At 36.3% G+C, this 16,155-nt stretch overlaps 1 protein-coding gene across 6 annotated transcripts in view; it reads left to right on the top strand.

The window, feature by feature from the left end:
• Positions 1–16,155, top strand: part of NTNG1 (netrin G1) — a 348,354-nt gene that overhangs the window by 181,448 nt on the left and 150,751 nt on the right. For all 6 annotated transcript variants that reach the window (XM_032155205.2, XM_032155206.2, XM_032155208.2 and 3 more), the window contains exon 3: positions 4,381–5,021. In XM_032155205.2, the coding sequence (XP_032011096.1) occupies positions 4,381–5,021 (641 nt within the window). The remainder of the gene's footprint in view (positions 1–4,380; positions 5,022–16,155) is intronic.

Below are 16,155 nucleotides of genomic sequence, written 5' to 3'. Positions count from 1 at the left end.
ATATATATAACTCTGAAGGGCTTAGCAGATCTTAGATGAAAGGATGTTCTTTTCAAAGTGTCACTTTGCCAGAAGGAATGAAAACACCTTCCATCAATAGAAACAGTAAAAGCATGCCTCAAATTGTATTTATCTCTCTAAATTCTGAAAGCACATTAAGGAAGAATAGCAATATTCCACTTTGGCTACAAATTGCTAATTAATAACTACAATTCTCCCAGAGGTAAAATATTAACATTTTAAAAATGAAATTAAACATCACAATCTTCTTCTAATTGTTACAAAAATATTTAGCAGCAATAGCTGTTTAATTATTTAGGCATGTGTTAGTGGTGTGAATATTATCAGCACAGTCATAAATATTTTCTGCTTTGTCCAGAGACAATCAGCTAAGGATATGTTGCTTGTCAGACTTAAATTAAGATCTATTTAAGGCTGCCTGCTGGCCACAAAATAATTACTTACACTTCTTGATGCCTGATTCTGTTACATATAGCAGCAAGAAGTGTACTTTGTTTTTGTAAGTCAGGAAAAGTTGCATTTTCTTATATAAATTTCATTGTTGATGTTATTAAAGAGGATTAGGGTGGGGTTGAAGTAGTTGAAAATTTAATTAATCTAATCCCTTTAACAAGAATTATTTTCATACTGATAATTCTCTGTAACAACAGTATTACAGATCATGCCCTGTGAAATATTTACACTAAATATTGTAGCCTGTAATCTCTCCTCCAGCTTTTTCTTCGGGGAAGGATAAGATTTACGGCTTCTTCACCTTTCATCTTTTTTTTTTCCTTTCTCTCACCTGAAGTGCAGGGGACCAAAATGAAATCTTTTTCTTTTTCCTGCTTCCTCTGTTAATTTTCTGTCAATGTCATCATATCTCATTAAGTTATGTTAATAGCCATCAAATCACTAATCTCCTAAAAGAGCACGAGTGTTATGAAATAGGGAGAACAATCCAGTTGATTTTTTCCCTCTTTGGTATCTACAGTCATTTGGTGTACATTCTCTTTTGAAATGATTTGTTTACCCGTTGATTTCAATAAATTGTTATGCTGCTGAAAATATCACTAAGGGTAGAGTCAAATGAAGGACAAAACTGTCATTCTGATCAACTTCTCTGATCATCTCCAGTGTAAATTGGGAATTGTTCTCAATCAGCTCAAATGTCATGTTATCAAGGAGACCTCTGACTTCCCAAAATAAAATTACAATCACCATTGCTTCCTTTAATTGGCTTTATTTTCTCCATACAAGTTATCATCGTGTAACATTATAACACATTATGTTTGTTTGTTTAGTGCCTCTCCCCCAACTAGGATGGAAGTGCCACAGGAAGCAAGGACTTGGATTTGTTTACTGCTGTATCTTGAGAGCCAAGCTGAGTGCCTTAAATATGGCAATCAATAACAAATTGTTGCATGTGTGAATCTTTACTCTCTTTTTTTAGGTGCCTAAAGCACCAGATCTGTGCCAAGCAATGAAGAACTTGATACAAATGTAGTCATTTGCCCTGAGCTGGCTGATCCACTCAGCCTCAATGGAAGGGTGCCCACTGAGAACAGACCTGGGGCTTTCTGTAGCTATGCCTTCATTAAAGGACTAAAACTGGGTTGTATAGTGCTATTTGGCCTCCTCATGTTTACAATATCCAGTGATACAAAGCAGAGAATCTCTAAGGATGTCCTCCAGGATACAACTTTTGTAGAATATGAACAGGAGTTACTAAACTAGAAAGAGACTCCGTGGTCACATAAATCTATGAAACTAGGTGTTATGTGAAGCTAAACAAGGTTCTTAATTTCAAGGTATATCGGATTATGATAGCATTCCTTAGGACTCTCCAAGTCAAGATTAGGCTGTGTTTCCTGAACTTACTTGGTCTTAGACACTTCCTTTCTACCAGCCAATCGTGTCTCTACAACAGGGCTACAACAGAGGGAACTCCAGTGACTTGGGAATTCAGCAAGCCAGGGAAGGGGTAAGAGGCACTAGTCTCATCACTGCCTCTTACTGACTTTATTATGTGACCTTGGACAAATTACTTAACACCTCTATGCCTCAATTTCCTCTTCTGTAAGGTAGGGATGAAAAGGATTACCCAGGAAAATGTACCTAGTGTCCAGCACACAAGTGCTAACTAAATGGTGGTTATTGCCAATACTTTTTATTGAGTATAGGCATGAGAGCCTTTTACATAGATTTCTTCAACCATATTTTATAAAATAGGTTTGTTAGTATTGACCAATTTCCAGAAGCAGCCTAATGTGTCATCTCGTGTGGTCCCAGTGCCCTATCCCTATCTGAGAAGCTCTGCACACCTATGCTGAAGGCAAACAAATGTTATCTTTCAACACAACTTACTACGAACATCTGATAACTCACTTTGGTGGATCCCGCAGCACCTTTCCCCTTGTTTCCATACCCCTGACCTCAGATGAAGACGCTTTTGTCAGGAGGAAGATGGTAGCATCCAAGTTAATGATAGTGCAGATGGCTACATGCTGACAGATTTTGAAGTGACCATATTTTTTCAGTAAATTTCAAATGAAGGTGTGATTTGTGTAAATCTGACCTCTTCCTGTAAAATGTGCATTTACATATATTTAGAATTTATAAATCCTGACAGATTCCACAATATTTATAGCCCTCCATAAAAAGCCTTTGCCAGTTTGTAGAGCTTTGCATTTGGCTCTCTGGCATGCTTAAGAGAATTAAAATAATAATATATTTGGTGATTTATTCCACCTGGAACAGAAACTTATTTCCCCCCTCCCCTGGCTCATTTTGAAGGGGATACTATAAATAGTGCCACAGACGCTGGGATCAGGACTAGGGAATTGAAATTTGAGAGAGAAGTACAGAAACATTTTCATTATCACTGATTCCTTGAGTGTATTTTTAAAACAGTTCTGTTCCTCAAATAATGTACCTTCTCTCCTTTCTCCTGCCCTATCACAATTATACTTGAATCTCCTGAACCTGTTGCCAACTTTAGGATTCGGTTACATTAATGGGAAAGAGAGAGTGAGAGTATTAGCTGACTAGGTAGGAGAAAGTTGCCTCTAGGGAGAACAAAGCAATTCTCCCATGTTCATCTTATATTTCATAGGAGTCAGCTAGTAACTGAGTGTCAGTGTCTAAAGTGTAAATTCATTATCTGAGACCTCGCTCCTGTATCCTACAGGTATGATGAAAAGCTCACAGTTCATAGAAAAAAAGAAAGAAAGAAACCTAATTGTAATTACAAAAGGAAGCCCAAGGACAATGTCAGAAGATCAATTCTTTTCACCCAGCCATGCTCACAATAACTGAGTACAGAATAAGAAACACCTGAATAGTCAAGTCCTAATGATACTACTTGTTTTCTTAAAAACAAAATCAACAAAAATCTGGTAACTTGTCGTTTGCCATGGAATCTACTGATGAAAGCTGAGAGTAGCCATTTAGTGTAGCATAAGCAATGTTGTAACTTGTAATATAACTGGGAGATTTATTTCTAGCTTCTTGTTTGAATGGCTGTAAAGGAAGTAGCATTTGTTAAAGGCAGAATAATAATAACTAACATCCATGAAGAACTGCCTATGGGCAGGCGCAGAGTAACAAACACATCAAGTGGCTGTGGTTTGATGTGCAACAGCCTCCTAATTGAGTAGTAGGCTTTCTTGTCCTGATAACTTGGAGCACACTCCCAGCCCCAAGACTTTCCTGAACAATCCTTTTATCTTTACCTAATAGGCTGGCAGGTATTTGGACCAAGCCCCAGAGCCTTTAGGGTACCACATTTTAATAATTTGTGGTGAACAAAGTAAATGTTGTAAAACCAGACATTATGAAGCAAGGACCCAGTTAAGTATGACGGATTTCAGGGAAAGCCAAAAAAAAGGCTGAATGTTGTATGGGGGTATTGTCTCCCCTATAGAACACAGGTATCTATGGTTCATGGCTCATTCTAAAGTTTTGCTTGAAAAATGACTTTTTAAAGAAGTGTACTCTTAAAGAGTGTCCTTCAGGCAGGGAGGAATTTCCCTTGCTTTTCTATAGCATCTTTCTAAGAGGAAGCGGAGGTATTGAGCTGCTAGACAGTTGCTCAGTGTCTTCGTGCTTCTGTGACCACATTATGGGTCTAACACATATGGGATAAATAAACTGTTTTCATTTCTTAAAGCACATGGAAGGAAACAAGACAAGAAAATTACCATATTGCTTTTTTTTTTTAAGCTATTAAAGAAGAGAATCCAGTTAGGGCAAATAAAAATGATTACTGAAAGCAGATTTTTTTTTTCCTTTTCTAGCCTCTTACTGAGCAACAGCAATATGGCAAGACTTGTGGCAAACCAGTGTTTTGATGCACCCTCTTTTGTTCTTCTTCCATAGGGCAATCCCTACATGTGCAATAATGAGTGTGATGCGAGTACCCCTGAGCTGGCACACCCCCCTGAGCTGATGTTTGATTTTGAAGGAAGACATCCCTCCACATTTTGGCAGTCTGCCACTTGGAAGGAGTATCCCAAGCCTCTCCAGGTTAACATCACTCTGTCTTGGAGCAAAACCATTGAGCTAACAGACAACATAGTTATTACCTTTGAATCGGGGCGTCCAGACCAAATGATCCTGGAGAAGTCTCTCGATTATGGACGAACATGGCAGCCCTATCAGTATTATGCCACAGACTGCTTAGATGCTTTTCACATGGATCCTAAATCCGTGAAGGATTTATCACAGCATACGGTCTTAGAAATCATTTGCACAGAAGAGTACTCAACAGGGTATACAACAAATAGCAAAATAATCCACTTTGAAATCAAAGACAGGTTCGCGTTTTTTGCTGGACCTCGCCTACGCAATATGGCTTCCCTCTACGGACAGCTGGATACAACCAAGAAACTCAGAGATTTCTTTACAGTCACAGACCTGAGGATAAGGCTGTTAAGACCAGCCGTTGGGGAAATATTTGTAGATGAGCTACACTTGGCACGCTACTTTTACGCGATCTCAGACATAAAGGTGCGAGGAAGGTAAGAGAAAATCTGTCTGCCTTCAATGGGAACGGGTGTGTCCAAAGAAAATGCCAGTGTCTCACAGCTGTAAAGTAACATTTGTCAATTTCTACCGCAACGTTTTCTTCAGGAACTCCAGTGTAGAAGTAGGTTCTGAAGGCATTCTGAGACCGCTCATCCTCAGCAGTAATTTGTAATCCCAAACTTGCTGTCCCTGAACCTGGCATGATTCTTCAGAATTTAAATAAAAGTGAATTTTAAAAGTAACTCCCTGGGTCGGGAGGTCCTTTAGGTCTTTAAGGCAATGAAGCCAGGGAAAGCAAAACCATTTGCCCTATAAGGAACTGAAAAACTAGAAATACAACATACCGTTGTTTACAAATGCAAAGCAGGGATTCAACATGGTACAGGAGTCAATTTATGTTTTGTGTAATATTGCACAAAACAATCTGGAAACTAGAGTTATATTTCTTTAAATTTATTGAATCAGAATCAATAGCATGTGGGAAACATTTGTTAAATTGGGACAAGCTCTACTTTTCATGTTTTTGGATGTTATTATGTCAAAAATATATACTAGCATTTAAAATACAGATCTGAGTTGGGCTCCCTTCATCTTGTAGATTAATCACAAATGGACAGAGTTTAAACACATTAATTAAACACAGTCAGGGATAGCTTTGGTTTTGATAGTATACTAGAGACAGAATTGAGCAAATTTCCAAGAATTTTGAAGATGTTTAAATGGAAAACTTCAATAATGAGAACCAGAACCACCACATAGGGATTTTCAACCAGCTTTTTAAGTGTGGTATATTATCAAAACGACCACCTGACGGGAGTGGAAGCATGAGATAATGAATGGGAAAACTAAAGGTAAGAACAAAGTATCTAGCAAAGGGAAAGGCAAGCAAAGAAATAACACCCCAGTAAAAAGGCCAAGATATCTTTAAATCGAAGTATATGAGGATAAGAATATAAATAGTATATATCATGTAGGTTTAATTATTTAATGATAAAATTCAAACAGATAAGGCAGGATTGATTCAATTTATTGGCTGCCAGCATCCTTTAGGCAGCCCAGTTCTCAGAAACTGGAGAAGTGTTGAGACTTTCTGGTCTATCAGAGATTTGCCTTACTTATTACGTGTGCTGGGAGAAAGGTCACTGCTGTTAAGGTAAAGACCATAGTGGGAACACAGAATGGAGTGGTGGGCTTGACCGTAGTGTGGTATCAAAGGTTTCAGAGTCTTAGCTGTGGAAAAGTAGTAGAAACTGGTGGCCATCTACTCTCAGCTTTTTCTAGCTTCATGTTCTTCATGGAAGAATCAAGAGCTTTTATCTGCGAAGCTTTTCCTAAAACTTTTGACCAAGGTCTTGGTGGTATATAACGAATATATCTTTAAAGCAGAATGATATTGAACTTGTGGGTTCTAAGCTGTAGAGGATAATTCATGTATTATTAGCAGGGTACATGACAGGGCAATATAGGAGCTGTTGTCTTAAACATGAGTTTGCTATTTATAATAATACACAGCCATTATACTTACGAACATTTTAGCAAAAGACTATTAGTTTCCAGCATCTTATTCTTGGGGATGTATGATATATGAAAATAGTTGATATTGTTATTATTAACAATAGCTTGCCACAATGAAGCAGCAAATGTTCAATTCATCTACATGAATAATGGTAAAAAATTAACAAACTAAGATTTGAATTTTAATCCTAGCGTAATCTACATTGCTCGGTAGATTCATCTATGTCTGTTTCCTTGCAGTTAAAGAAATACTTAATCTGAGCCCAAATTCCTATTGCTCCACTTCCCCAAATACCTTTATTTGCCACTTGCAAATAAGGCAATCTTCTGAAGCATTTTGGTTGGGTAAAACCTATTGCTGATGCTTATTTTTGTTATTAGTATTCATTTGGTTTCCTCTAATAATTTAAAAGAAAGTGTAAAATAAACTTGAAAGCTAAAGGCATTTTTCTGCATTCTCCACTGCTGTCAAGCATGCCATCTCCTAAAGGTGGTGTGTTGGAAATGTAGATCCCTTCAGATCTATCACATTTCTTCCATCTCCCAGACTAGTCATTTCCTCCAACTGCATTTCAGTGGTTCTGAGGAGTTTGGAGGACTCCTCCCTCCTTCTCTGGACTCAGCTCCACTGTCTTTTCCTGTTCACCAGTCAACTGTAAGCTGAAGAGAAGCAGCTGGGCAAACGAGAAAGGTCCAGTAGAGGTGAGCCCCTTCCATAAGGTCTTCTTCTGTCACCTCCAGACTTTGTCCAAATCCTCAGGGCAGAACTGATGCTGGCATGTACTGCACTAGGCACCAGATGGCTGGAGTATTTTTAGTCCTAGGGGAGGGACTAAAGAAGCAAGGTCTGATGGCTCGGGCGTGTCTCCAGCTTTTAAGTTATATAAGGAAGATCTGCTGATGATGGAGCCAGTGAAGGGAAATGTTGAGCTATAGTCTGGTTCAGGGGCCTTTCAGCATAGAAGCTGATCTAATTATTTTACCCTTGAAAGTCTCAGTAAGATTAATGGTCTAGATTGTCTTTCTGTTATATAACAAATCATCTATGGAAGAATTAAATATTAATTGATGATCTCTAAAAGAAAAGTTCTGAAGTTTCCCTTTCAAGGCTCTCATAAATGTACACTTTTCAAAATACAACTGAAGTTCTTGTTCCTTGCACCCGCCCCCACCATCCCATGAAATGATTGCAACATTTAACATGCCTTTACATGTCTATTTCTGATCATGATAATGATATTTTTCTACTTGTTACTTCTATCCCCACCCCCATCATAATGTGGAAATTGACATAAGTTATTTTGGGAAAGTAGAATGGAGACCAGATGTAAACATCCATGGTATAGTGGACAGAGAATTCAGAATTTTTTTACCTTGAAATCTTAAACTGTGAGACAAAAACAGTTGATCTTTGCTTAAGATGACTGAGCTTGTGAGATCCAATTCTCCATTTCTTTGCGCATGTGTTTGTTTCATACAGGCTAGTGTTGTTTGATGGAAAAATGGTGTTTTGATTGACATTAGACTAATGTAGCATTTATGTTCTTTTTGGAATGTGGTACATCTGATACCTGTTTTACTAGTAAGAAAAAAGTGTAATCTCATCATAAAAATTTATTCTTCTTTTGCCACATACTTATTTTGCTTCCATTTACTCCCTCTCATTGTGTATTTATTAAGATAATGAAGGAAAAAGAGGAAACATGACTGTTGGCAGTTTCAGCAGCTCCGTAGTACTTACATTGTTCAATAAACCTAATAATCTACATGGACTAATTCTGACTTATGGATGTCCTGCTTCAGTAAATCAGGGTGATTTTCTCCAGTGAATAACAGACGAGTGCAGTGTGCCACTACCTTAATTAAAGAGCGGCTCTCTTAGTCTTGATCTCATTTTAATTTACAGGGTAATACTACAATAATATCACTAATGGAAGGTACATTAAAGGGCATCAAGTAGCATTAACTGTATTAAATTATGGTACTTATGTTAATTAACTACTGAAGCAAGATGGTTCTAATGGCCAAAAAGGTCGTCTAATGCATAAATAAAATCTACTCAGATGAGGGGCGAGAGGAGAAATTAGAAGTAAATGTTTGTTCTGAACATCTTTTTATACAGACAGGGGGTTAAACTCAAAAGCTGTTAAATATAGATAATGTCCAAAATGTTTTCTTAGTTACACCATTGGAAGCTTTGATTTTTAAGTATTTTGTTTCCTTCTAAGCTTTCCACAATTAAAATAATTGAAAAAGCGAGCACTGTATTTGTCAGTTGCATAGATTTTATGGAATATAAACTCAACATTATTTATTGTTTCTTTGAGGTAAACAGTTTCAAAGAAATAATGTGATTTAATTTAATAATTTGTAAATCTGCAAGACAAATGAATCTTTGGTAATCTACTCATTTATTTTTAAGATATGCTATCAGCCATATATCAAGTTACTGATTTTAGCCATAAGACAACAGAAATTCTATTTTAACAGTAAGAACTTGAAGAAAGTGGCCTGGAAAACTCCCATCAACATCTTCAGTATTTACCCTTTAACAAAATATTCCTAAAGGTAATTATCGGTCATTTTTTCTCAATGGTCATTACACATTTCTTACCCCTTGCAGTGCCTCTTCAGGCTACATTATAGGTAGTTGACTTCCATAATAGTGAACAGTATTATTTCCTTTTTCTACCTCCATTGTTTACCTCCAAGAAAGAAGCCTTGGAGTATTAGCACAGAAGTTTCACTTTGACAAAACTTTTTGGTGCCATCTTCACTTCCTGGCTGCCTCTGCTCAGAATCACACTCTCCCTGCCTAATCCCAGGACCTGCAAAGGGCCAGGACCAGAGCCACTATGACTAGGTGCCAGGAGTGAGGCAGGCCCCCTACGTCACTCTCAGGAGTCCAGCTTCTACGTGTAAACCTTATTCTTTGAATGTCACTGCCTTTATATTTGCTGTAATTAGAACAAGGTGAAGCTAACATCATGTTCTTGAAGCACAGCTTCCACATGGTTAGTGTGAAAAGATGTGATGTCAGGTAAGCAAGAACACTTGGGGAAATTCAAAAGTATAAAAGCAGTAGAGCACTTTTTAAATTTCTGGAAGAATCAGTTATTCTGAAGGTTCCCTAAGTCTTTTTCCTAGCCACAACTGAAATAAATCTGAAATATTTACTTTTTACGTCTTTTGTAAGAGGCATCCCACAAAAATGCTTTTAAAGCATTGAGCCTGGGCTTTATCTATTCTTTTCCAATTAGTCTCCATTATTGAAGCTGGGCTTTTCTGCCACTTAACAGATTCTGCTTTTTATAACACCTTCTTGCTTTCTGTCATCCATAAATACTTATCCTCTACTCTGGGACAGATGCTGGCTTTGATGGTAGACAGATGAAGATGCACCAAGCATAGTCTCTGCTCTTAAGGAGCTGATATCCAGAAGGGACACAGACTTTATAAACAAACCAACAAAAAAAAATGACGATAATGTGGGTTAAGTGCTTTTACTATGTGAATATTCAAAGTGCTGTGGTAGCAGAAAAGCTACTAAAGTAATCTGGAAAGATTAGTAAAACCTTTGATACAGATGTGACATGTATGATGTCTTGAAATATGGGTTTTATTGTGCCAAGCAGCCAGGAAAGAATGGATATCCTAGGCAGACAAATTATACCTAAAAACAGCACAGCATGTTAAGGAACTCCAAGCAGTAAGGAATTGATGGAGTTAAGAGTCCTGAAGATGCTCTACCATCTTCCCTTTATGGGTCTTCAGCATGTTCAGGAAGCTCTGAAGGATTCCTACTTCTTTCTCTCTGATTCCCCCATGTCATAAGAAACCCAAAATCATATGGCGTCTCCATATTAATTGACTACAAGTGAGGAACATTTTTTAAGGCAATTGTAGTAAAGGCTATTCTGGTGTAACTGTGCAGACTGGAGAGTTATAACATTGCTTAATTGTGGAGCAACTATAGCTCCAAGCCCTGATGCTCAAGTGGAGAATCCAGAAAAGCTCTCCATATTCCACAGGAGCCATGATATGGCAGTGGTCTCAGATTTGCCTACAAAGTCAGTAGGACTTGTTGACCAGTCAAATTTTGGGGAAGGCTTCCTAGTGAATTGGATGGTGGGGCCAAAACTAAAATGGGGAATAAATACTGAAACAGGCTTTTAGTTAATTCATGATTTAGCTAGTTATTTTGTTGTGCCATTTCAAGTAGTAGGAATTCAAGTAGAGATTCTAGTTAAGGATTTGAAAATACTTGTCTAATGTTGTAGAGAGAGATTTGAGCTCAAATATAGGTTTGAGAATTATTACCTTATGTGTGATGGTGGACGCTTTGAGAATCGATGACATTGAGGATTTTTTTGTTCATAGGTGTAAATGACCATTATAGAACATTTACAGAATCCTGTGGAATACTACTATGTAAAAGGTAATTTCTGAAGGAAATTGAGAAATAATCTGAGAAAATTCAAAGAGAAGGGAATGAGTTAATGTCTTTCTAATAGTCCCCACTCATATTTAAGTAATAATCCTTTAAATTTGTATAGCATTCAGTTTACAAAATTCTTGTCAGGTACCTTATTTCCTTTAGTACTTACAGGACACTTGTGAGGCAGGTGTTGGTTAACCCCATTTTACAGAGGAGAAAACTGAGGACCAGAGAAGTGCCATGACTTTTTCTTTAACGTCACACATAATAAAGTGGTAAAATCAGGTTTTTCACGACAAAACTTAGGCTTTTTCCAAACATTATGCCCTTACAGTCACACCAGCCAGAGATCAGCTCAGTATATATAGAAGACCCCAAAAATTCCCAAAGAAGCCATCTTTAAATAGCAACAATGAATCAATACATCTTATGACTCTGCCCCTCTTAGAATGTTCTGGGAGTCACACTCTCCATGGCTTTTGGCTCACTATTTTATTACACCAGGCTGCTCTGTGTTTATCTGAACTCTAACTTCTTACTTCATTTTTATCAACTTTCAAATGTGTGATTGGGCTTATTTGTCACATTGTGTTAAGTCTAGGTGTTTTACTACTAAAATCAAATTGTAATGATAGCTTCTTATTTTTCCATGGGGAGACAAAAATAAATAAATAAGCTGAATTTTCTCAATGTTAATTTTTCTCCCATATTTCTTCATAAACTTTTATTATGTACACCTGCTTTCAACTAATGGGCATCATCAAACACTAAAACAAGTCATATATCTTAATGGATAAACTTGGAAATGGCCAACTACCTTCGCTTATTTTAAGCAAGTTCATACTTCAAGTGAGGGCAATATGTTTTTCCTTTTAACTTCTGCACATAAGTCCACATTCTCTCTTCTGAAACTACTGTGAATAAGTGTGCTGCCTCTTTCATATAATAAAATTTCATAAATTTTTAATCAATGATTCTCTCCACCAGGTCTTTTTTTCAAGCTAAGTGGATATTAAACCATTCCACTAAAATTTAATTTGCTCTCCTTTTAAAAGGCAGAATGAAGTCCAGTAAATAAGAGTATTCAAATGAAAAGCATAGTAATCATAATTAAAAATTAAAAACCAACATAAAACATTGCTACTTAACTCCAGTGGAAACACTCAGAAAAAGACTTTATCATATGCACCCATTGTAAGTGGACAACTGAGGGCCATTCTGATTTGGAGCATATTTTTAAAAATCCATTAGAAAATCTTGAATTATAAAGAGAATATATGCATAAGCAGCTCATTTTCCTCTGAGGTTTGTACTATTATAAGGAGAGAATGTATCTAATAATTCCTCTGTTTAAATTATGAAATTCATTAGCATGCAGAAAAACAATCCAGTTTAGGAGCTTGTCTCTTTATCCTTAATTCCCTAGTGCCATAGATTTTTTAAGCTAGTGGGTCATTAAAGGAAAGATGTCTCTTTTTTACGAAACATAAGGATATTTAAGCCAAATACCACAAAATGGATAAATAAAATAATCTTCCCTCATTTAACTTAGCATTTGTAAGGGAAGCTACATTCTAGCTACATCTGCATGCCCAAACAATGGGAGACAGGAATACACCAGCTTCTGCAGCCCTGTTTTTTATCCTAAATCTATGGTCTGCATCTTTGGAATGTCTTGCTTTCTGTCCCTAGGATCAGAGTTTTTTCTTAGCACGTTAGGAGATGTTGGCCATTGTTTGATACTTATTGTAAGAGTTTTTTGAGACCTATGTGATCAATGGTTCAGTAAAGAGACCATTTCCATTCATTCTCCAAATAAATACAAGAACAAATGTGTTAATGTCATGAATTTTATCACAGTAATTTGATTGTGTGGATTGATATATTGATTCTGTTGCAATATGGGTCTATATTTTCAATTCAATAAGCCACTTTTAGAACTAAGTATATTAGTTTAACCAGAAATGACTGCACTGCATGAAAACTCATGGTTACTATTTCTACCTCCCTTTTACAGGTAGGAAAACTACATCTAAACAAGGTTAATCAATAGCAAAGGGGAAAGGAAAATTTAAAAATTACTTATGTTGGCATATAAATTTGTTTCTGAACTCCCCTTGAAAAACATTGAAAAAAATGGATAGAAAGGCTTTGAATATGTGAAACAGGAGCCTCACAAACCCTACTGGTCCAGAATATTATAAAAGTAGGGTAGTTACTACATTGGCTCTCTCTTGCATTGTGACTGGTACCTAAGACAACTGATATTGTGCTATAAATATATTGAGAGGATAGAGGACAAGTCATTAGGATTTTAAAATCATTATCTATCTTATTTTAGAAGGAAACATTGGCTAAGAGTCAAGAGAAATTGATTCTCACTCTGGTTGTGCTAATAATTCTTTGTGAGCTCAGAACAGGTCACAGTTACCATAATCGGAGTCTCCTCATCTACAAAATGAGATTTTTGTACCAGCTTACTGTTTCTCAGGATGTACTCTTCAAATAAAGTCCATGATGGTCAAAAACATTTGGGAAGTGTTCACAGTACTTCCTTCTACGAGAATCACAATGTATATTCATGTATTAAAGACCCTGAGGTGTCCTACAGTAAAGAAACATTTCTGTTTTATTGAAGACAGAGCCTCTAGAACTTACTTAAAAAACATATATTAGTACCCATAAACGACTAGTATTCGCAGAACTCTTCAAGCTCCAACATTGTTGGACTCTTTGTAGGATTGAAGGAAATACATGAAAACATCATGTGTGTGTGTGCGGGTGTGTGTTTGTGTGTGTGTGTTTAAACTATTTGCAGTGCTAAAAACGGATTGATTTTTCAAAGCAAATTCCAACTTTAGTTATCATCCTTCCTATATTACTGCTACTTTGGGTGAAAAAGCGAGACTGTCTTAGAGAAAGACTAACCTCAATAGAGAGTATCTCTCTTTTTTTTTTTTTTGACTGTCACTCTTATTTTTTGAACCTTGGAGTACTATGCATCTTTCTTTAGGAATTATAGGAAATTAAGTACTGTATTGGAATAAATAGGGATTTTTTTGTTTTGTTTTTAGGCCGGTGAAATTGTGATGGACGAGTCAGCAAAGATGTGAAAAATGAAATGCCAAGTGGTACAATCTGGTGTATTTTGTAGATAAATAGAGAAGCTAAAGGATTTTTATTCCTCCCGTATGTAAGCGCCTCAAACTCTAATTACAGCAATGAGCTAAAATCATGTATTTAAAGAAAAATAAGATTAACCAGTATTTAATATATTCTTTTTTTTTTTCATTTGCTTTGGAGGATATTCTTGAAACCACAAGCTAATTTTAGTTAAATGAATCTTGCCTTTCTTTTGCTAATTAGGACTGTTAATGAATAACAAATCAGAGCGCAGTAAAACTAAACATTGTATACAGCTAAGGATATCATCTTGTCTAGGAATTGTGTTTTTGTCCTGGCTGCTTTTACTCATTTGGTGCTACCAGAATATCAGGGAAGCAAAGCTGTTATAACATATTGGTGACATCCATGTGTAATTATAGATACTCCAATGCTACTGGGAACAGGGAACAGATGGGGGAAGGGTGGGCCAAGAGATGATGGGTGGGGGAAGTCTAAGAGGTCAGAGATTTGGCAGGTTGGAAGGAGACAACATCATTAACTCCAGTATTGGATTTGTATAGATAGGGTGTATGCCACATAGAGTCATAGCATTGCAAAATCATTTCTCTTAGAACTGAAAAAAAACATAAAAATAATTTAATCTAACTCCTTTTTCAGATGAGAAACAGAATGGTTAAATGAATTAGTCAAGGATAACACAGTTGCATAACTAGAATTTAGACTCAGAGGGAACTTTTAGTTTACTCACTGATCTGCATCCCGTGCCTACAACTGGGCCTGGCACATATTAAGAGTTCAATAAATATTTATTGATGGAATGAGAGAATGATTGCAGAATATCCTTCTGAGAATCATGTAGAGGATAATTCTGAGGACGGTTGTCCCATTAGGTATGCTATGGCCACCTCTAAATATTCCCCACACAAGACTGCAAGGGAATTGGAGCTTAGCCCATTGTTTTTGGCTATGTCACTTCATCCAATAAACCAGATTGCAAAGCTTCAGGCTTTAACCAATAGTCCAAACTTAAAGAATAAAATATATCTACTTCAGATAACAGAGTAACCTATGTACTCAGGTTAAATGAATACCACTCCACTCAAATACACAATTTCTTTTATCATTTGTTTGATTGATCCTTTTAAGATCAGAAATTGTTACCCTTAATCCCTTTCCTGGATGAAGAGAAGTCAATGAAAAGGAATGAACTGCTCTCATTCTCAAGCAATATTTAGTAAAATCGCAACATCACTATACATCCACATCCCAAAGTTGTCTTCAAATGATGTTTGCTTCTTGAGTTTAGCAACCAAGGAGATTTAAAATGCTACTTAAAAACCTTACAACTTGTAACTAATGCCTTTACATATTGATAGGTTCAAAGCTGGGATTTCAAAGAGTTTGAGCTGAGGAGACATGGAAACAGGCAGTGACCAAACTCAACTATATACATGTTTCTGCTGAAACTTTCATGAACATATGTCTTTATGAAAATAATTGAAGTTCATTATATACTCTTAAGTGGCAAAATAGGATTAAAAATATTAATAGCATGAGGCTAATTATGAGAAGGAGGAAAAAAGAGAGAATAAGACAACACAAATATAGCTGGCTAATAGTGGTGGAATTGTGAGTAATTTTTATCTAATTAGTTGTGATTTTCTATTTTTTCATTTTACTCATTGTATCATCAGAAAAAAATAGTTTTAAAAATTAAGTTAAAATTCAGCAAAGTTGCAGGATACAAAAGCAACACACAAACATCAGCTGTGCTTCTATAAACTAACAATGAATGGTCAAACAGGAAATTAAGAAAACAATTCAATTTACAATAGCATAAAAATAATAAAATGGTTAAGAATAAACTTAACCAAGAATCCAAAAGCCTTGTACACTAAAAACTACAAAACAGTGCTGAAACAAATTAAAGAAGACACAAATAAATGGGAAGACATCCTATGTTCATGGATTGGAAGTCAGTGTTGTTAAGATGTTAATACTACCCAAAGCTATGTACAGATTTAATAGAATCTCTATCAAAATCCCAA

Source organism: Hylobates moloch, unplaced genomic scaffold (genome assembly GCF_009828535.3).
Source record: "Hylobates moloch isolate HMO894 unplaced genomic scaffold, HMol_V3 SCAFFOLD_5, whole genome shotgun sequence".
NCBI classification, from domain to species: domain Eukaryota; kingdom Metazoa; phylum Chordata; class Mammalia; order Primates; family Hylobatidae; genus Hylobates; species Hylobates moloch.
Note: the sequence above shows the minus strand (reverse complement) of the source record. Positions and strands in the feature narration are given on the sequence as shown.